We start from the raw sequence: 23,552 nt of genomic DNA, 5'->3' as shown, positions 1-23,552 counted from the left end.
CATTTTGCCTCATGTTTGGTTTGTGTTCACACGGCAGCTTTTACCAGCGGACCAAAAGTTTTGATGCGCAGGGAAACTGCTCTCTGATTGGTCAGAATTTCCACGTGGGAAAACTCCCTGGAGTAAACAAAGCAAGCGAGCACACCGATCAATCACACTCAACACGATCGCGGACTTTGATGTTTTGTTGTCAGTTTTTTACTTTTAACCGACATTGTTCCACAGATCGATCAGTTCCATCTCCGTTTTCTGGTTTGTTTCCTGTATTTGGTCCTACTTTAATTCCGTTTACATTCTCACCAGAATCAAACTGAACCATGGTTTGTTGGAAACGGACGGAGACCCGTTTTTTCTAGCTGACCATGGTCCGGTTGTTTGGTCCGCACCAGAGTTTGATTCCGGCGTTCACAACGACCTAAACGAACCGCACCGAGGGGACAAACGCTCCAGGGTTCGGTTCAGTCGGACTAAACAAGGCTGGTGTGAACCCGCCCTAAGAAGCTGTAAATCAGACAGGAGTCACAGGCCATGGGAAATGAGTCTTTAATATAATAAAAAACCACTAACAATAATCAAAGGAAGCAAAATGTACAACTCTCCAAGAGGAAAGGCTGAAATATTAATACTGACATTAGTAAACCCTGATCAAGGAGCTAAAATACATCCATTTTTTTAACACTGGAATTCCTAAAATAAACTTCAGGTGCATTCGATCCCTTTCCTCCAATAAAAGCAAAATACCATGCATCATAACGAGCTGACATGTCAATTTTAATGCTAACATGTAAGATATTTACAGCTTGTGTCCCTTTACCAGCATCAACAGAGGACTCCACTGATCTAGCATCGTCCCTCCAACATCTTTTTTAACACATTCTTTTTCCTTTAATACCTTCGCCTACAATACCCACAATGCAACTCAACCACAGACGGTCTGGTCAGAGATTTGGGTGTGTGATGTTGGTCCACACTCCCAGACTTTCTGTAAGTTTAAAACGTTCAGACCAAACCAACGCTCAGACGTCTCTCTTTAACCACCCAATACTTGAAACAACCTTCACACATATGCAGCAACACTTTCAAACACCTGCGAACACACTTAAAGGTGTCAAATCGGTGGAGCTTCCTATTTAAAAATACTTATCTGAAGAACTTTATCCATTACAGAGAAAGTACCTTTTAAACTGTAAAGCAGCAATTTGCAGAAAATAAAATAAATGTACACGAAAACCTCGGCTGAACAAATATTAAATAATACTTTAAAAGGTATGCATGATAAAATACCAAGCAGATTAAACATCAGGGAGGATGATATGAAAGTTTATCATTCTGACACATCTCCAGTTTAAAACACTGAAAAGTCGCTCGTCTACAGAACCTAACACCGTCCTCAGAGAAGTAATACTGATATCGTAATGTGCTGATTCACCGAGTCCTGCAGGGTTAAACACTGAATCAGAGGAGACCGAGACTCTCCCTCACATATTCCCATCCAGCCTCAGAGGAAAATACTTTGTTCAGACTGCAGGAGAGTATGCATGAGAAGCTTCGCATGACAAATCCTCTCACCCTCCCAAGAATCAAGTTGCAAAGCAGAACTCCTCTGTGGCACGAGACCAAATTGGAGTTTGTGTTGTCCACTAACGGCAACCTGGATTATACATCAGTGTTAAAGGACACTATGGATCTGATTTGGCTGAGAAAAATTGGAGTCTGATTTCAAACTACCTCTTTATGTGGGCTGTATCTAACTTCCAAAATAAAGGAATTTTGTGTGTTTTTACGCTCGCCAAACTTCCTAAAATCAATTTGAATGCAGTCTGGATTTGCATAAAAACTACTAAGTGAGGAGAGGGCTGTAAGGTAAACAACGCCTGAGTCTCCTGTGTCACTTGAAGGGGATCGACGTGAAAGGTGTTGAAACTAGGAACGCACCGATCCAACGCTGACTCAAATCGCTGCATCACGTTTGGCTTGAAGAATGAAGGAGGGACTTTAAGTGTCATCTGTTTGAAGCTGCTTCAGGTTTGATACGCCAACAAATTCAATGACTGCTTGTGAAATCTGCAAAGTTTTTGTTTAACAAAGTTATGAAAGCAATGTTTTAGTCAGAGCTGATGTTTCCCTACATTTAAAAATGATCCCAGTCTCATCTACAGAGTGAGGTATGCATCTTATTAAGTAGACGCTGGTATTGGATCAGTAATCTGCTGATACCCGAGGTGTCTGTATCAGGACGTGTGAAACTGTGAATGAATCGTATTACTAAAGTAGAGCCCTTTTCCCTCATCTCACCAACATGTTCCCATCACGTGCAGAAACCTGTGCTTTAAGTGTTTGTGCTTTGTAGTTCTGTAACAGTTTTCCATGAACACCTGAAAAAATCCCGTTAGAATGCATTTAAATATGAGTAAAGTTTCACCTCCCGACAGATCTGTATAAAAGTTATGACACCTGTAAATAACACCTTCCTCTCGTTATGGCTTCATTAAAAACGGTTTAAAAAGTGCCGAGTTCTTCTACATTAAAGTCTCTGTTAAAGGAAAAGTTCACAGACACGATGAAGGATGAAAAAAGTCTGTTCAGTCCGTAACAACGTTTTAAATCCTCGTCTGCTGAATCCGTGTGTCGTCCCGCTCACATGCAGGTGACCTCAGCTTTCCCCTCCTCCTGCTCAAAGCCCCCCTCCTCCAGGTGGGACAGGGCGCTGGGATACCCCCCTCCGAACACCGGGAAGCCCCCGATGCCCCCGGCGGTGGGAGAGAGCTCCTCTGAGGGGAGCGGGCTGCTGACCGAACGACTCACAGAGCGGCTGGAGACGTCGCTGTGCACAGGGAGAGCCTGCAGACAGAGAGCAGGGCACGTTAGACCCACTCAGAGAAAAGTAACTAAACAAAAAGTTTTATTTAAATAGGAAACGATGTCTCAATAAACCAGTTTAAAGAGGACAATGTTAAATGTTAAAAGGATGTAGCTTCATATACTTATACTGCAAGTTAATGCCACTTCACCTTAGTCCACCAGGGGGCGGTGTAGACACACAAATTAAACGTTCCCTGCAGCCACAGAAAAGCTCTTCTGGGCAACATTCACAATTTGCCGTCTTTTTGCAGGACAACTTATTTACTTAATAATTCATTATTGGGTTCGTCTCAGTGTCCGACAGTCCCTCCTGCTCTCACCTGGCTTCTCTGTTGTCCACCTGCCTGACTTCTGACCGGCCTCTGCAGAAACACAACCTGCTTCGTGGCCAAGTTTCCATCACTGCAACACAAACACAGAAACATGTTCAGTTTTAGAACAGGATTATAAATCCTATACAGAGCAGACATATCATTAACAGTACTATGGATCAGAGTGTGCTGTATCTACCTGTCATGTCTGATGATGGGTGTGGGCAGCACACAGGTGAGCAGCCAACCAAACTCAGCCAGAGTGTGAAGCAGCGGCCCGTAGTCCGTCTTCACATTAGAGCCCTGAGAGTGAAACACAATATATTCATATGTTAGAGAAAAGATGTCTGGCGAGTAGTCAAAAGGACATTGGATCAAATGCAGAATTAAGCTCCATTAGGCCGGGAACTTGTTCCATCTGTTGCCTGCTTTGTTTTGTAACTGTGTAACACAATAAATAAGGATTCAAACAGGTTTTGCAGCTGCAGATTTTGGTTAACTCAACCAATCAGAAAGGTCAGCGCTTTAAGCCTCAGCCTAAAGGTTCTTGTGCAGCCCAGAGAGCAGGGATTCCTGTGGTGGAAATTAGCTCCTCCAAAGGTTCCTATTCCCTCTGTAATGTTCTGCAGGTGGAAATGCAGCTTGTTGATTATTAATCCAGTGGTTCCTTTTCTGACTGGTTGATTCCTTTAGGTTTGGAACCACTGGATTAGTGGTGTCCGCTAATGGAGTTTTAATTGTGCTGGCAGCGCCCACGACCTCAATTTCTCACTGGCGCTTGCTGTTGCTAGGTTACGAAAGTTGTCTGCCGGCACTTCCGCTTCCCTTGGTGACCATTAAAGCTGTTTCAAATTGCTCTGCATACTTAATATTTTCATTCACTGATATTCCTGGAATTTGGATATTGTACCCTCAAAAAAACGAAAGGATTAGCTTCTCCTCCGCCATTTTTGTTGACAAAGTTGATATCGTAAGTCCTGCCCCTTCTTGATTTTGATTGGTTGGTGAGGGAGAAGTGTCAATGACGAGCGCGGCGGTGTTCCAAAAGTTGAACTCAGCTGAGAGCAGCGACAACAAACGGCGAGGGCGTTTTTGCGTTGAGGACGCTGAACTGCACGTGATAAAAACTCGCTCCACCTGCAGCAGCTACAGCAGTAAAAACCTGCTCTAAAACATTTTCTAGTACACATTGCAGCTGCCATTAAAAAGTTGAGCCTTGCATACAGCATGCATATGGGAATGCACTTCTTCGTACTAACAATGCACCTTGACCTTTGACCCTCTTGCTCATACATCCATCACAGTCTGTAGCAGAAAACTGAATATTGTATCTTCTGCTGCAAAGACGATTGTAGGTCAGAATCTAAAACTCATTTTGACTCTCACACTTCAAACTGTGACCTGATGTAGGAGAACATCCGGGTGTTTTTACATACGTGTGCTGGAACATACTAAATCTTTTTCTGCCGCCTGACATGCTATGGATGGTGTGAGTATTGGAACGCAGCCGATGTTAATCTGCTCAACTGACCCTTCAAAATAAGACCGACTCTCCTCTCTGCTTCATTTTAATACGTTGCTTTCGTCAGAATGAGGTCATGCACGATTATTATCAGGCTCTAACACACACACACGGAAACACACACACTGACCTCGATGACGGTCCACTGCTCGACCACGATGGTGTCGTTGGCGGGAGGAGACGTGCTTCTCTCCTCGTACACAAACAATCCCTCCAGAGACCTGGGCACCGGCTCGCCTGGAACACAGACACATTTCTGATCGTTACTATCAAACACTGTTCGATCACAACTACAGCTGCAGCAATCCGTCCTTTTTTGTGTCATATATGAATTAATTTCTAACTAGTTTATAATCAATGAATTTCAGTCATACTTCATGCCAATACGTTAAACATCTGTGGTTTATTTTTGAAATAAATATTTAGACTAAATAAAAGAATAAATTAATAAGAATAATGTTGGTTTTTTGCCTCCATCAGAGTGAAACTGAGTGAAAATGAAGCATGTGGGATAATGTCATCGGGTTGATAATGACCCACTTATTAAAGTAGGTTCAGTTTCCCCCCGTGTGCATTAAGGAGGAGGAGTTTAATGTGTGTGAATGTCGGTGTATAGTATTTCCATCCAGAGGTTTTGGAGTTTATGTGCATGTCTGAGACTCTGCAGAGGAACAGGAAGTGAGGTCGCCGAGGTCAGGAAGACGTCTCCAAATATAGATGAGGAGGACGGAGAGAGGAGCCAAAACAGGAAGTGGCTGATTTTGTGTGAATCTTTGTTTTATGAGAAAAGATAATAATGCAGAGAGGACAGAGACTAATCCCAGCGGCCCTTAAGGATGTTTTTGCTCCTTCTTCACTTCCTTTATTTACATTTTTATGTCTACAGAAGATTTAAAAGGCTTAAATTGTATTTCAACTGTCTGGATGAACTCTCCTGCTGCTTCCAGCTCCTTGAGGCTGACCAGTGCCCAGTTTGATGAGCTGTTAGCTCGGATCAGTACCAGGATTTCTCTGATGGACACCAACTACCGGCGTTCTGTTTCAGCTGTGGAGCGCCTGTCCATCTGTCTCCGCTGAGTGGCAGTTTCACTGTATCTAGCAAGTCACACGTGGGCTGAGATCTGGCTTACTACAGCGCGATGAAGCCAAAACAAACAGATGTTACTGAGATTTAAATGCATTAAACTGGGCAAAAGAATGCCGAAATAACTACATCATGATGCAGATTTGTAGGAAGAAAAAATGTATGTTTAGTTTGGTCTGTCCGCAAGACAATAAGCATAAGCAATGTTTTTCTGAATGGAGTTTGGAGTTTGGTCAACGCACCTCTTGGCGTGTCCCAGTACACAAACGAATCCACCAATGACCAGCCTTTGCGGTAATATGCAGCCGTCAGCTCCAGCCAATCAGCTTCCAGGGCGCTGACCACCTGACCCTTCCTGGAAACGCGCATGGAGAGCGCCCCCTGGTGGTACTGACAGGCCAGAGAGTCCAGAGGAGCACAGCCCGGAGCCCAGGAGTGGAAGAAGACCAGAAGCCTCAAGTCTGGAGGGAAAAAGGAAAGACACAACATTCAACTTATTAACCAAACTTTATTTCCTGTTTAAATTTTCTTTACTTCCTGTTTAAATGTTCATTACTTCCTGAACTTGAATGTCTTGTGAGTGGATAATGTGTCAGCAGGTCTGAGGTCTGGATCAGAGCCTCAAACAGATCACAAACGTACATCTAAAAAACTCAATCTGACCGGAGGTGGTCTCACCTGGACTGTAGGTGTTCTCCTCCAGCTCTCTGTCTTCGGGCGGCGTACGAGGCGGAGTACGTGGAGGCGATCGACAGCCTCTCTTTGGACTGTGCACTCTGCCGTTTGTGATCCCGCTCACCTGCTGGAGGACCGAGCCGACGAATCGAACGCCTCCGCGGGCACTGCTGTTTACCTGCAGGACGGAGAACCACAGAGAGAGACACGCTGTTAACATCTAACTCAGACTTTCACAATAAAAGACTTTATTTCTTTCTTGTCTTGGTGCTATTCAACTACAAAATAACTGGATGTGAAAAAATGTATGAATGTGAAATTCTTCCAAATTCTTTTTTTGGCATTTTCAGTGAGAACATGTGCGAGGGAACGCAAAATGTCTCAGTGAAAAACACCTCCTGTCACCATTAATGTGCCAGTTTATGCGTTTTACACTCAGACAGGATAAAAACATGATTTAATAACTGAATGCATCTGATGAATCTAAAAATATTTGATATTTCGATCAAAACGACAGGCTTTAGGTCGAGATGAAGCATTCTGTACAATCTGTAACGGTGTGCCACAGGGGTCTATTCTAGGGCCATCACTATTTCCATTCAATGTGTAAATTCTCTCGGCCATTGTCCTGCTTTGTTCCTCTTTTGTTTTGTTTGTCTTCCTGTTTTATTCCATTTTACTACATTCATTTTATTGTTGGGATTTTAAGTTTTATAGAGCTGTCAAACTTTAATTGTCTGGTACTTCATTTATCTTAATGATGGAAAAGTAGAAAAGACGCAACTCTTTACTTTTTTAAGGACTTCAGAGTCCTATAAACATAAAAGTATGTCCTCAAAAGCTGAAAATATCAAGCATTTGACAGAATTAAAATTTAATGACTTAAAAGTTGTTTTCTTTTCATGATTTTGGAGGCCTGAAAACGGAAACGGAGTATTTTTACGGAGTCCCAAAATGTTGATATTACTTTCTTTTTAGTTTAAAGCACAAGCAAGTCTTGAAAAAAGATCAAATATTAAAGGTATCACTTTGAAGAGGATTTTTAGAGGCCTCGTGAGCTGAAAGTGCGCAGTATTTTATTTATTTTAGGGGCTTGCAGTGTCCTCAAAAAGGTAAAATATGTCAAATTTAACTTATTTTCAGGATTAAAGGGTCCTGAAGAAGTGGCTAACTCCTTATCCTTGGGGGTCCCCAGGTTGGACACCACTGGTCAGGAGTATTATTTATTTGTGGGGTTAGAAAGATGCAGGAAATACCACTGACCCTGTCGATGAGCGCTCTGACCGTGTCCCCCGTCAGTGAGTCTCCAGGTAACGGCCACTCCTCCACCTTTAACATCGGCACACTGTGACACATGGACGCCATCTGCTTACTGAAACACACAGAGAGCAAGAGACAAAAACATGAATCAGACCGCCAAACAGGCACGTTCAGTTTGGTCAGTGGGGAGTTTGTGGGTCCGTGACACCAAAAACCTCCTGAACCCGGCCAGCTGGAGGGTTCATAGTTCACTTGTAATTGTCACAGAGCTGCAGACACCAACACATAAATCATTTATGGGCTCAGCAGGAGGTGGCGACCAGCAATTACAGAAAGAGTAAACAACTATTTAGTCCACTGAAGTGATGACGGCTCCTACACGATATGCTCGTGTCTTTTAGCATCAAGGTGAGGGAAATAACTCATCATGTTTATGACATAAAGACACCATTATTAACATTAATAAATCACCTGTAAAGCCATTCCCATCTTATGAAATAAAAATTATCATCACAGTTACAGTCTCCTGACCTATCAAACCTCAGAGATCAGAGATACTTCATCGTCATTGGCTGCTGTAGGACCCCCTGTTGTTGGGTGGATTTATAGCCAATGGGAATCATGGCAGACACAAGACATAGTCCGACTTCCCTCCTCCTCCTCCTTCTCCTCGCACGACAGTCTGACCTCCTACCAGTTCTTTGCATTAAATATGCAGCTGACTTCATCCATCATTCATCTATTTACTAGACAGTGTGATGGTGAACATGTGGACACGGTGGGAAACATGGGAGCTTGATCTCGACCTCTCAAAGCACTCGATACTTTTGATCAAAACTACAAGCATAGGTCAGGATGATCTCACAAAACTCATAGAACTTAAGCAATCAGTAACGGTGTGCCACAGGGGTCTATTCAAGGTCCATTACTATTTAGATTAAATAACACTTTAGTTCAAAGTAATTGAACCCTGGTTTATTTTTAATCTGCGTTTGTGCTTTTTTGATTATAACTTAATTAATAAAAGAAGGAACTCAGAGAGGACATACATTTGCCAAGGATATATTCAAAAGTCAGACCCGATTTTACTACTTGTTCATAAGATGGATCCAGCTCTACTTCAAAATATAATGGGGTCTTCCCATAGACTGAATTAACAAAGTGGAAGTAGTTTCTGGGTCTTAAAACACACCTCAGAGAGTCTCACGTAGCTTGCATACAGTAATCTTCATCGACCACTAAAAGCATTCAACTACTTAAAAAACACTTCAGGCTTTAGGTCAAGATGATCTCACAGAACTAGAGAACTAAGCATTCTGTACAATCAGTAACGGCGTGCCGCAGGGGTCTATTCTAGGTCCATTATCATTTCCATTCTAGATAAACAACATTTATCTTCCAAATATTTATACGTCTTTATGCAGATGATACAACTTCTTATCCCTCTGACTTCTCTCCACCCAGGCTTATCTTCAGTCTGCTTTATTTTGTGACTATAACTAAAACAACAGAGGAACTCAGAGAGAGCACACAGTTGCCAAGACTTATTCAAAAGTCAGATCCACTATTATTGCCTGTTTATGGGTTTGATCCAGTTACAAAGAACATTGAAAAGAAGAACACCCCTTAACTTTTGGGTATTTGTAAAAGGAACAATTGAAAGCTTAAAATAAAAAAAGATAAGAGTGTTGTGTACCTGGGTCTGGGACGGGCGAGGATGGCTCTGTAGAGCAGGCTGAAGGGCAGCGAGCGTGTCCGACCCACAGACAGGATGATGGGGTGCAGGGCGGTCAGGACGTAGCCCTGTGTGTAGTACGGCTGCAGGGCCTGAGGCAGCTCGGAGAGGGAGGCCACATACTGCACGGTGGGACGGCTACCTGCAGGGGTTGAAGGGATGAAGAATGAATGGGCTGTATCGGTCATGGCAACATTCATGTAAGACAACGACAAACCTAATCTTTAGAAATAAGTGCCCTCTTATTCCAAACTTTGCAGACGTGTTTTCAGATCGGTCTGTATTTGTCAGGAACACAGCTTCAGATCCAGCACGCTTCTGTCTGGGAAAGTTTCCTTTTCCTTACAGTATAATGACTTTAACATCATTGTTCCACTGCTGCTGCTGGAGAGAGGAAAATACACACACACACACACACACACACTCAATCACACACACACGCGCGCTTCAGACGATGATGACATAACGTACCGTTTATTTTAATTTCAGTTAGGTCATTTAGAGAGTAAATAATCTTTAATCTTTTGTTGTCACATATGGAACCATTTATGTAGAACCACTAACATGGAGTCCTTCTACACTGTGGAGGAAGTACATTTACGCAAGTGCTGCATTTAAGTTCAAGTTCAAGGTATTTTACTGAGTATTTCCATTTTATACTTTCACTCCGCTGCACCTCAGAGAGAAATATTGCACTTTTACTTCATTACTTTTGTCCGACAGCCTTCCTGTCCCATAAAAACCAAATATGGAGATTGTGAATATGTGTAATAAACGGATGGATTAAGTGTTCCTTCACATGTCTGGTATACTTTCCTCTCCCAAACGGATCCTGTGATTAAAACGTTTAAAAACACTGAATAAAGTGGTTTCATGTTAAAAGCATTGTTCTCTGGAGGCAGCAGGCTGAGCTGATGCTCACTTTAGCTCTGACTTAACTCATCAGGTTAAAGGAAACGACTTCACTGGAACACAAAGACAGCTGTGACTTGGAAATGTTTTATTTGTCATACCAACAGCCGGTGCTTAAGGAGAAGTCTTAAAGGTAAAACATGAGACTCACGCGAGCTGATATCAGTGTGCTGCTGAACTGATAAAAAAGGAACAAACAGTCAAAGCTCTGTATTAAACAAACAGAGGTTTTAGTGTGATCTGTCTGCTCAAATGTTCTCCATTCCCTCCCCAATAAGAGGTAAAAAGAAGAGTACAGTGAGCGCAGAGGAGATGTTTGTGAGCTGCTTGTTTCTCCCAAAAAAGAAAAAACCTTGGCTGGAAATCCCTGTGACCATCACCGTACTTCCTGTGTCCACAAAGAGGGGCTGTTCACAGAGGGGGCTGGCACACACACACACACACATTAACACACACACATACACTCACATAAAGTCTATTTAACACATTTCAAGCTTCAAACACTGTAAATCTTTCCTTTTGGATGCGGCAGGATTACGAGAACGAAAACTGGGTGCAAGACAGGGAAAGTCTAAGTGTGTGTGTGTGTGTGTGTGTGTGTGTGTGTGTGTCAGAGCGTGCATTCCTCATTACAACCCCCCACATTCTCACAGACACACACCCCGGGGATCGTGGAGACCAGCAGCGCTCACTGGTCTGTCTGGCTCCATTATGAGACTAAAGACCAGAATGAAACCACTCAAACCAGTGCGGTCAAACAACGCTCCAGTTTACGGCATTCCTGCGGGTTCAAACCAAACACACACACACACAAACACACACACACACACACACACACACACACACACACACGAGGTGAATTTAAATTTAACTTTTGCTTACGTAAATGCTGCAGCTGTGGACGAGCAACTTTTAGGACAACTTCCTGTTCTTTAGGGTACCAGAACCCCTAGAGGTAGTTTGGAGGACTGCAGGGGGTACGTGAGATTCCTCTTAAAGGTTGATTTAAAAAATATCAGTCATGAATAGTTCCTGAAATAATTACACTATAACAAGTTCAATAGAAATGTCAATGGAAGTTTGATAAACTAAATTTTTTTGTGTACATTTTTATAGAGGCAAATAAGAACGGTGCTTGTTAAAGAAGCACTGCTGCTTTAGAGGACAAAAATGTGCATCAGTTGCAGCGCCTGGAGAGTCTCACACCAAAATACAACATGCGACCACACTGCAGCCAACAGCTCCCAGTAGGACCATGATGTCATGCACACACACACACACACACACACACACACACACACACACACACACACACACACACACACACACACACACACACACACACACACACACACACACACACACACACACACACCTCTAACCGAGGCTTTTGTTGCTCCTCTCCTCCCCTGCTTTCAGCCTTCACACCCCCTCCCATCCTGCTGCCACTCGCCCCATCAACCCGCACACTGAGGCCTCTGTTCAGCAGTGTGTGGGAGAAAAGAGACGAGGAGGAGAGGAAGAGGAGAGGGCAGGCAAAGAGGGTAAAAAAAAGGGGGGGAGGAAAGAGGATCAAGAGGTGGGAACTTGCAGGATAAGGGGGAGTAACAACTGGAGGGCACAGAGAGGGGCGACAGAGCTTGAGAAAATGGGAGGCGAAGAGGAGGGAGGGTTAGGAGATGTTTTTATGAGCACGTGTGAATGGGAGAGAGGGCGAAGGTGTGAAAGGAGAAAGTTTACCCGGCAACAAGGAGAAAAGGAAACAAGAGTAACAGGAGTAGGAAGAACAAGCAGCTCTGTGCTCGCTAAATGCTAACGTCAGGTTGCTAACATGCTCGCGTCATATCGTTTTGACTTCTGAAGCTGTTCAGAAGTTGCTGAAATGTTCCAGCCTGTAACAAAGAGGTGGATTGACAGATATTTAGGTGATCATTCGAGACATTTCAGATCATTAACTCAACATTTTGCTAATCAAGACGCTTCTGATGTGAGTGCAAAAACTAGATAACCAAGTTCATGTTTCCAGGTTTGTTGTGCCTCGCACTGCCCTTCAAAAGTCCTCTAAATTTAATAATCAGAATACTGCCTGTAATCTGAAATAATCCAGCAGGAACCATCAGATTCCCAGATTAGACAGAGATTACAGAAGAACGCACTCATCCCTGGAAATAATAAAGAGCACAGGCAGGTCACAGATACACTTTCACAGATCACAGATATCTCTGTGGAGTGGAAGACGGACGCAGTTTAACCCACTTTTCCTCCGTCCACTGCTGCCTGAGTTCATGAAGACACGTCACCTCAGGTTAATCCGTCTCTACACCCGCAAATCTCCTTTACATGGTCCCCTTTATTCATCGAGTCCTGACCCGCCGTCACTCTGCATCCATCCTCATCCTCTTATCCTGCACTCCCTTCGTCGTCCACTTCCAGTCTTTCAGTGACTCGGCTTCATGTGTAGTGAAGGCTGGAGTCTGCCCTCAGGCTAAAATTCATACACGAGTCATTCATAAGAGGGAACAGTAATCTGTTGCTTAAACTGAGCTATAATGAAACGACCGTGACGTGTAAAAACAACAAACAACCACGTTTTCTTTCACAGCGAGTTTATAGCCATGCTAGCAGCTCTGTGAGGCTCTGCTTTAGCAACATGATGCTTTGAGCTACTAAGTGCTAACATGCTAATGTTTGGCAGATACAGTATAATGCTCAGCATGCTAACTATCTTACCATAGTATTTTAGCATGCAGATATGTGCTAAGATGAAAAGGCAAAGGATCACCATAGTCAGTGATTCATGAACAGATGTCCAAGATTTCATGGCAATCCTTCAGACACGACATTTAGTCGTGCCAAAAATGGTGTGACGGCACGGTGGTGCAGTGTGAGCGTGAAAGGTTGTCTGTCTCTATGTGTCAGCCCTGTGATTGACAGGTGACCTGCTGGGATTGGCTCCAGTCCCCCCACGACCCTGAACAGGATCAGTGGTACAGATAAATAATGGATGGATGGATGGAAAGGTGGTGGACCAGTCAACAACAGACTGCTAGGTTGGGGGGGTAAAACACCTGAACAATAAAAACTGAATCTTTTCACCTCTGGTCAGCAGAAAACAAAACCAGGAAATTCTCAGGTTTAACCTTTAATCCGCCAATCACAACAATTCATCTGATATGGGACATGTGTTAAAGAACCTTGGAGGCATTTATGTAAACAACCAAGATGGCCGACGCTGGTGTGGGCTGTCTAACTCCACTATGACGTCAAAATTAAACAAACCTGGACTGTAAATCAGATTAGGAGAAAAGCTGAATGTTCTGGTGCCCGTCTTTTCACGCCAAATGTCCTCGTATTCCCAAAGACCCCAATTTATAATCCTCCCTCAAAATTTTAAATACTGCAGGACATAAAGTTAGTTTAATTGTCCATTTTAAACACAGACCTGGTACTTAAAGATTCCCCAACTATGTTCTCAAAAAGCATTTTAAGTTGGTGAAATTTGGGTGCTGGGAAACAAAATCTGATTTAAAATGTGTTGGATTAGGAGGAACGTACTCGGAGCAAAGAGTGACTTCTTAAACCCGACGAACACAGACGCCGTTTCTCACTGCGCTGAGCCTCGACAGTGAGGAACACAATAGGAGGTTTGAAAAGAAAAGATCAATAGCTGTAAAGAGTCCACATGATTTCTCGCTCTCTCGTGCTCGGCTCGGGGAAGTATTAGCAGTTAGCCATTAGGAGCTTTGATGTGCTGCCTCTGGCTCCAGTCTCCTCTCAGTCGGAGTAAAATGAGGCCAAGCTGACCGGGAGAGCTGCTGAAACTGGTGCGCACAGCTATGGGAAGAGTGCGTGTGTGTGTGTGTTTCTATATTCAAGTGTGAGGAAGCGAGGCAGATTAGAAGTGAGAGTTGAATGTGTGACAGTAACTCAGTGTGTGTCCCAGAAAGTGTTTCATCATTTCAAGGAGAATCAAGGCCAGAGAGACGGCAGAGGGATGGATCCATATCACGGCTTCAGGCCTCTGTAGGCTCCTTTTATTCTCTGAAGTAAACTTAGAAACTGATTATTATAAACATTCTTCTATATTTGTTTGTGTGTAAATGTATATAGACTATATTAATATGTGTAAGGGTTTGTCTTCTTTGCATTTATAATTTAGTTTTCCTTTTTCTCTGTAGTGCAACATTTATATACTTTCCTTTATATTATAAACTTCTAGTTTAAGATATTTGAGCATTTGTTCACATGTTTCTGTGTGTTAATGAGCAAAGAGGATCCTAAATGTATTTCATTGTGCGATGCTGTTTATTGTAGAATGAGATTAGAAAGTGAGAAAGACATTAATGTGAACTTTGTGTCTCTTAATTAGTTTTTGGACAGTCTGCTTCTTTAAAATATTAAAATGATACCCCTACATACAGAATCAAACACTGCTAATAGATTACTCATGAATACACCTCATATAAAAGTCAGGGTGTCGTCAGCATAAGGTCAAAATAAGAGTTACACTTCTTATCAGGGCTGCTGAAAAAGTTGATTATATTTCATTTTTCTGTGCCTCAGACAAAAGTCAGACAAAAACCTCGCTAGGTTTATTTCTAGGTGCAAAACGTTTCTTGGCGAACAACTGCTGATCAGAGGAATTGAGGGATTTGGTTTCTAGTAGTTAAATTACAGTTTTCTTTAGAAAAACAAAAATTATAAACCTTATCCACAGCATTAAACATCGGTTAAATTGTACATATTATTAAACCTGATATAAAAGTCGTGGTGTCGTCCACATAAGGCCAAATACCAGAGCCAAAACTTTTTTAAATCATGGCATCTCTCGTAAAAAACATCAATATTACAGGAGTAGATGCCGACCTCATCTTGCTTCCTCAGGGTGTGGCTATGAAGAGTCAGGATGAGGTCGACAAGGATGACTGCCCTGATCTAATAAAGGCAATTTAAACTAAATCCTTGTCTCGGTGCAAGTGTGCCTGAAGAAAGCCCACTGGCTTCCCTCCTTTGACAGTTTAGCCTTCAAGAGCACCTGGCATTCACCTGGAGGTTAACAACCAGTTACCGTGAGCACCTCGTATCCCTCTTTTTCTTATTCTAAATTCCATTTCATTTTTCTGTGCCTCTGAAGTCAGAAAAAGAAGTTTCTAGATTTGTTTCTCAGTGCTTTAAAGAAGTCGTTCCTTGGCTCAGTCCTGCCAACAACCGCTGATGAGCAGAATGTAAAGGTGTTGTACCCTGTAGCTACGTGCTGGTTTGCGTGCATGACATACAAATAAAACTGGGACAACTTAATAAAACATTGTGCAGTTATTGACCACTAAAGATGTAGCAGTTTACCTCTAAAGATCAATCTAACAAACATTAGGTGTACTCATGAGTTCGCAGACTGAAAAGGTCAGCAGGCGTTGGAACTTGTCTGAGCTGAATCTGTTACAGAAAAGCAGTTCAACAAGATATTCAACAGGAAAAGTATTCAGACTCTCTGAACTGTACGGCATCTGTGGGCCAGGTGTTCATCAGGAATGTACTGACAGGTGTTATTAATGCTCCAAAACGAACACGACTACTGACGCTTCACACCTCCTTATAAAACAAATTATGAAACAGTTCAATCAGAGTATCAAAGCTGGGCAGACACAGAATGAGTTCGTAGGTTGAGTGAACTCGTACGTTTTAATCTACCTGTCTTCTGCTCACTCTGACAGTTACTACAGCTTCTCTGGTTTGTGTTGCTTATTGAATAAAAAGTGTCAAACAAGATAGCTGCATCGGAAACGTTCACAAAAAGAGAAAGGCAGCTATACTTCATATTAAACTGAGAAGGTCGTTTTTTTATCACAGCAGTGTGAAATACGACTTCAGTCATATTAAAACCTCTGAACCAGTTTTCGTCTTTCTCGTCTGACAATGATTAAGCCTTCACTTTCTGGATTTCCAGAGTAAGACTTCCTCTTCCGTATTCTGGTCAATTGTTTGCAGTCCAAGAAAAACTTTGAGACACGCAAATGGACTTTAAGCAGTTTGATTAGCAGCAGATCCTCGAAGTCCTGTAAGCTGTGAGGTGGGGCCTCCATGGATCGGACTTGTTTGTCCACCACATCCCACAGACGCTCCATTGGATTGAGATCTGGGGAATCTGGAGGCCGAGTCAACATCTTGAACTCGTTGTTCCTCAGACCATTCCTGAACCATGTCTTCAGTGTGGCAGGGAACATTATCCTGCTGAGAGAGGCCCCTGCCATTAGGGAATACTGAACTTGGTGTGCAACAATGTTTAGGTATGTCGTATATGTTAAAGTACATCCACAAGAATGGCTGGACCCAAGGTTTCCCAGCAGAACATTGCCCAATTCCAGTTCTGATGCTCACGTGCCCATTGTACCCAGGTTCCCGGGTACTGACCGCTGCAGACCGGGAACACCCCACTTGAGCTGCAGTTCTGGAGATGCTCTGACCCAGTCGTCCATCACAATTTGGCCTTTTCAGAGTCGCTCACATCCTTAAACTTGCCTGTTTTTCCTGCTTCATCAACTTCGAGGACAAAATGTTCACTTGCTGCCCAACATATCCAACCCACTGACAGCTGCCATTGTAACAAGAGAATCAATGTTTTTCACTTCACCTGTCAGTTGTTCTGGCAACAAACCAGGCGGCCTGACCTCAAACTGAATCTCAGACGGCACCAAACATGGCAGAATTTCACCCAAAAGTCACCATGAATTGCAACTTTTTCCAGGCTACAACAGGCTGAATCCAGCCAATGTGCTCAAATTAAAATGTAATAATAAATAAAACAAAAACTATCTTTTAACCACACTGCTGTATACCCAACAAGTCCAGTCAGTCCAGACATTTCATCAAGCTTTACACCACTTGAGGCCATGGTTGAGCCAGTCTTAGGACGAGCATGGGTTCCTTTTTGTGGTATTAATATATTTCAGGAAACATTTTTGCTCTGTGGCGTTTGATCACAGGGTGTTTTTTATTTTCCCTGGCATGGCCAGAACACCTCGGGCAAATTTGGGAGCTCATCAAAAATCCTCTTTATCATGGCGGTGGTTTCAAACTGGAATGCAAACCCTGCAGAGACTCATTTATTTGAAGAGAGAGCAGTCTGCTTTAAATGAGGTTTAACAAGCCAGGACAACGCACAGATTGGCCGAGTCTTTTCATCTCCTATTTGGCAGGAGGAAGAATCTTGGCCGACTAAACTGAGGTGACGAACACAGGTCTGACTGAAGTAAACAGTTAACAGTTTTTTCCTCTGAGCCGTCACCAGACTGCACATGACTACTACAGATTGGAATCACTCCGCGGTATCTTTAGCTCTGCCAATTATGGAGCCTTCACACTTTGAGGAAGATGCATTTTTGCACATTTCAAGTGAGCGACGATTGCACGAAAGCAGGAAGACGGAAAGCCAGCCTTTTTTTCTGCACAGGATTTCTGTTTTTGTTCCTCTTTGTAAAAACTTCCTTGGCAATCCAATCACACAACAAACAGCTGCAGACTGAGAGAGTATCAAAGATCAGAGACACGTTTGCACGGGGTCGAGGATTCAAGAGACCGAATTCAGATCAATTTTGTGATAATTTGCAGGGAAAACGTGTCAGATCTGTAAAGCATGTTTGGTGCAGGACAGACTCAGATGATCCGCCAAAACAACCCGGATAAGAATTTAATATTTGTATCCCAACTACGACTCCCAGCAGCCACTGCAATGTTGTGCTGTGGCTAAGCACAAATGGCAAAGACTGCTTTATATTCTTTAGATAGCTTTTGGGAAATAAAGGACCAGTCTCAAGTGGTATTGAAACTGCTGAGAGAGCGAAAATTATTAAATATTTCCCCTAAAACAACACAAAACAATGTGTGCGCATAACTTTTGGTTGATTTAGACCCCTCTGATTTATTTTGTGACCCTTTTCGAGGGCGAACAACGGACTGATCTCCTACATGTATCTAACCTGGCTGAATCCACCTTGATCAGTTGCAGCAGTAATCAGTAAAATCAACCAAGTACAGGGGGGGACATTTTTTGCATTTTGTTTTGAAATGAGGACTTTTACTTTGAAAGCTAAAGTACATTTTGCAGGTAATACGTGTGCACTTTCAGTCAAGGAAGATTTAGACTTCAGGACCAACACCTTTCATCACTTCCCCAAAGGTTCAGATCTGACGTGACTCACAAACACACGCTGTCTGAACTTCAGTATTTATAAGTCTGAGCTTGTGACTCCCTGCTGATGTCGAGACCCTCAGCAAACTTTCCAGAACTCGGCAGCACACAGCGGAGAAGCACAGTGTACCCATATGATGCTTATGTGTACGTAAATGTTGATTAAGATGATTAAGATGTTTAACAGGTCTTTATTGCTCTCCATCCAGGAGCTCAACAAACTTTGCTTTTCTCCTCCATTTTTCGGCTTTTTCAGGGGAAATGTTGTTGCTGCATATAAACAGAGCAAACAGCCGGTGGGCGTCCATGTTTGTTTGGTAAAAAAACACACTACCTCAGAGCTCCGGTCTTTACGGAGCAGGGGTTCAGAGTGTTGGTTAGCGTGTTCGCTCACTCATAAGGTTCGTGTTCCTTCCTGACTGTCAGAGAGCAAAAACACATGTGAGAGTTGGTGGAAACAATCTTTCTGTAGTCTGTCCAGTCTTTAAAGCTTTAGTCTAGTGTCATTTTAATAATATGCCAAATTAATATTCATATGCATCAGCCAATATTACCAGTCAATCATAACAATCATGCAACACGATCAGATCTTTACGTTTGGACTGGATCCAGGCTGAAAGTTGGACAATCCTGAAGTCATTAGACGGCAGGATACGTTCTTCACCTCTCTGACCCCCCTGACTTGGAAAGCAGCTCTCTCCCTCCGTGATTCATTATGTTGTCTGCCTGCTGTTTACGTGCTCGGCTCCCATTCAGAACTTAATCACCATTTCCTTCCAAATAGGTCACACTGAAAACAGACAGTCTGAGGACCAGATGAACGGATTATCCCTAAAAAAAAGGCAACGCTCGGCCATCTGAGATCAGCACACATGTTCAAATTAGACTCCACAGCACAGCAGGTGGGGATTTCTCTGCGTTCTGCTGCATGCTCACACACATGGGAACGACGTGTGTGTGAAAGAGTGTGTGTTCATGTGTGTGTTGATGGAAGGAGGGCGACTGGTGAAGGCAGGAAAGAACCTTGTGTGACCTATTTCTAGATAGGCTGAAGTGGGAGCTCTGTTACTAGGAGAGATTCAGAAAGATGCTCATTTGATTTAAAATTCAACAGTGAGAAATCTATACACATCTTTAAATCAGTTATATATGGATATAAGTGCATCCTGTCTGGCCGTGCAGTCGATATTATCACTCTCCCAGCATGGTAGGAAAATACAGCCCCTGTGTGAGTAATAAAGTGATTCTATGTTCAAATAAAACTACAAAAAACAGGCTGTGTGTCGTTTACGACCATTTTAATGCCACATAAACAAAGAGGAATGTGTTAGTCAAAGGACAGAGGCCTTTTAAATGGTAAACACAAGAATAATACTTGTTGAAGGTCCAGCTGAAGGGCTGTCTTTGTGTTTTAGCTCCATGAAGATCTCAGTAGTGTTAATAGTTTCCTTTCAATAAACAAACAAGTAAAGCAACATACAGAGCATCATTTTCCCTGTGTTATCTTCTCTTACTGTTTAGTCAAATAATGTCAGAAAAAACTAAGATATATGTGGAATTTCTTATCCGCTGACTTTACTCTGTAACTATAGTAAACTAAATATCTTTGGGTTGTGCAGAAAAGAGACATTAGAGGACTTCTTCTTGGGCTTTGTGAAGCACCTATCGACGTTTTGACCATTTTATGAGCAAACATCTAATTTATTAATTAAGAAAAAAATCGACTACAAAAATAATATTAATTGTTGTAGCCTTAATGCTCTAAAAACATCCAAACTCTTGACTATTCCTGATAAAAATCTAATTCTTTAAAATTTGCATTAATATTCGATCATGAAAGCTGCGCATGCGCACATTGGAGACCATAAACAAAATCAAAACAGAAATAGGACTACATATTTTGTGTCGTTTATCTTTTTACCCACTTCAGGATGAAAACACATTCATTAACTTTGAATAAGTCTATAAAAAAGTTTAATATAAAAAAACATAAATTGTTTTAGCACCTAATCTAAAGGTGGGTTCTGGAAAAGCTCCGTGTTATCTGTATTTCAAATGTATTCTAAACTATTTATCTATAAAAAAAAAATAAAGTGACAAAAGAAGATGATTTTCATCCCAACGTGGTATTAACATCCATTAAATATCTCACCCTACCTTCCAGACTGAAGTCCAGCAGCACATACTCGTACACTGTTTCCGTCTTGGTCTCCACTTGTGGTCTCTTCAAGGTGGAGTAGATTTTCCCGGGGCTGCTGTCCTCCGGGTCCTCCAGTTTCCTCAACCCGCAGCCCATGGCCTCCGAGGCGGGGACAGAAGCTCACTCAGCTCGGTGGGAGAGCACCGGAGCAGCCGCTCTGATTCAGCTTCTCTCGTGCCTTCAACTTTAACGGGACCGCTCCATCCCTCCACGCGCTCCCGGTTAATCCCTCCGAGTGATCAGAGATAATCAACGGCTGCACTGGAACAGAAGACCCGCCGGTTGGTAGAGATAATGTGATTTCAAGACGCGGTTGTTTCTCAAAAAAGTGTCCCGCTGATGTGGCTGCAGGTCTGAAGCGTGGAGAGGAGGAGCAGTGTCCCTGGAAGAAAACTTTCCAACCAAAATCAAGCTAGCAGGATAATACTACTTCCTCTCGGGTTTTCAAAATAAAATGTACTCAACGCTGACTATAAAAGTCTGAACGGTCACTCCGTTTTAAACATGAAGGATTCAATCAGTGCTTGATGAAGTATTTAGATTCGTTATCTAACTAAAAGTACTTACAGCACACTGTAAGCATAGTCTTTAAAATCTAAAATGAATGCATTGAAATTGTTACTTAAATAAAACTATGTCAGCACAAAACAGGACATTTACATTATATGTAGGAAAATATTTAAAGTAAAAGAAGAAACGTATCTCCATTTTACTGTCCTGTAAGATATTCTAAATGTTAATTAAAAAATGGTTGAGATGGAGCATATATATATATTTTTTTACTATTTTTCATAGGACTGCAACAGATGATTACTTTTATTTGATTTTAATGGATCTTTCTACTGATTATTGATGATTTTTTTTTTCTACTGATAAGTTTATAGAATTGATCATCTATCGTTTGATAAGCAATTAATATGTGCCTTATTTTTGTCCTTAATAAAAAATACCATATTTTCCCCTATTTGGTAAATTTTAACTCGGTTATTTAAAATTAATAATTTAACATAAATTATTACTGAAATTATGGCTATCTTACTATTTCCTGACATAATATACAGATTAAACATTCGACTGATTAAAAACCTGATGATATGAAACTGACTGAAACAGCTAATCCACTCAGTCCATTTTCACTATGACCAGCCAATGTCTGGTATTATCACTTGATGAAATCAACCAATCAATCAATCAATCAATCAATCAATCCATCTTATCAGCTATGACTGACGCCCATTATCCTAACCACTGATCGTAACAATTCGGGCTTCTTCTTCGCTTTTAGTTTGAAGACAGATCTGTTGAACATCCGGTCTCAGAGCGAGTAACGGTCGTTAAGTGATGTGAAAGTTTTTAGGAGTAAAAACTAACCAAACAATGTTTTCATACAGTAGCAGAGTCTATTTATGCTCGAGATTTTGTTTTATGATTCTACTTATTAAAAGATCAGTGATAAACAGAACATTTAAAACCTGACTGAGTGAAGCTGTTCAGTTTAAACCATATAAACATGAAACTGACAATTTAGTAACTGAAGCAACTGAAAAGACAATGAACAGTGGACATCAAGACATTTGTTCATATATCATAGTGAAACAATATTTTATAACCAATTATGTTGCTATAAGTCACAAAAGTGAATGTTAGCATTCAACCAATTCCGAGCTAGCGTTACTACCGTTAGCTAGCGTACATGATCCTAAACTGGGAATTAGGGGCCTTTTACGTATCTTCTAACACAATCAAACAGTAATGTTAGCTAGGAAATGATTGAATGCTAATGTCTGCTTTTGTCTGTTGGAGCTAATACTTTATGAAATATTTAGTTTTACCTTGAAATAAGGCCCAAAATGTAAGTAGAACTGAAGGTTAAAAGTCTTGTTAAGTGACTATTGAGAGTTTTTTTTTATTATTTGGCTCTCAAGTTTAAACATGTAAGGTGTAAGGTTAGGGTTCATAATAAATAAAACTGCATAAAACATGTAGTGAGACACAGATTAAACACTTCCTTAATCCACATGATCAACTTTTAATTTATGTTTTCCAGCCTAAAAAGCCCTTTATATTTCTGTCTGTCCTCCCTCCTCCTGTTAGCCAATCCCCTCCTCCTCCTCCTCCTCCTGCTCCTGCTCCTCACTGACATAATTAAGAGTAATTCAGTGAATCAGTGAACATTTATCAGCGCAGTCAGATTAACTCTCTTCACCTGTGTTCTCTGTAACACAAACCTCCTGACTGCTCTCATGTTATCTTTACATCTGTAACAACATCCGGACCATGTGGCATCAAGCAGTAAGGTCGAGCCTGTGACCCCCATGCACACGCTCTAATACAGCTGACCTTTGACCTCTGTCACTCACTGATTTCCACTTAAGACCATTAAGAGTACAGAGCTGAGGAAGGATGCACAGCATGCGGGGTGTACTCACTCCATCTGAAGTCCCTCATTAGTGATGGAGAGCTCATAAAACTAGAGATCTGAGGTCGGTCACACCTGACCGTCTCTTCTACCTGCAGCTTTACTTCATTCATCAACAGGAGAACTTGCAGTTGAGTCTTTGTCTCCTATTCTACGTGGCTGTGCATGATTGTGTAGAAAAGAAACAGCAATGGTTAAACACATTTTGGTTTCTGAATTTGCAGACCATTTTCTCCTCATCAAAATCATTTGGACAGCGGCGTTAGCCACTTTTAGCCACCGTATCTCAGACTGCAACATAACTAAAGAACAGTTACACTCATTACTGCTGTTTCTGCTCAATATTTCACAACTCACACACACACAGAAAACACATACACAAACACA

The 23,552-nt window shown here is 41.9% G+C and overlaps 1 protein-coding gene across 1 annotated transcript; it reads right to left on the bottom strand.

The window, feature by feature from the left end:
- Window positions 1–526: 526 nt before the first annotated feature.
- rftn2 (raftlin family member 2) lies at window positions 527–21,079 on the bottom strand. Its single transcript, XM_069663271.1, has 9 exons — window positions 20,704–21,079; window positions 9,411–9,591; window positions 7,718–7,826; window positions 6,458–6,632; window positions 6,022–6,240; window positions 4,826–4,932; window positions 3,373–3,476; window positions 3,183–3,264; window positions 527–2,841 (listed from the first exon to the last, which is right to left on the bottom strand). The coding sequence occupies exons 1-9, from the start codon at window positions 20,840–20,842 to the stop codon at window positions 2,638–2,640; spliced, it is 1,320 nt and encodes a 439-aa protein (XP_069519372.1). The 5' UTR covers window positions 20,843–21,079; the 3' UTR covers window positions 527–2,637.
- Window positions 21,080–23,552: the final 2,473 nt, after the last annotated feature.

This window comes from Semicossyphus pulcher, unplaced genomic scaffold (genome assembly GCF_022749685.1).
Source record: "Semicossyphus pulcher isolate SPU_LCO1_2020_fin unplaced genomic scaffold, fSemPul1.0.p SCAF_15, whole genome shotgun sequence".
In the NCBI taxonomy this organism is placed as follows: Eukaryota; Metazoa; Chordata; class Actinopteri; order Labriformes; family Labridae; genus Semicossyphus; species Semicossyphus pulcher.
Note: the sequence above shows the minus strand (reverse complement) of the source record. Positions and strands in the feature narration are given on the sequence as shown.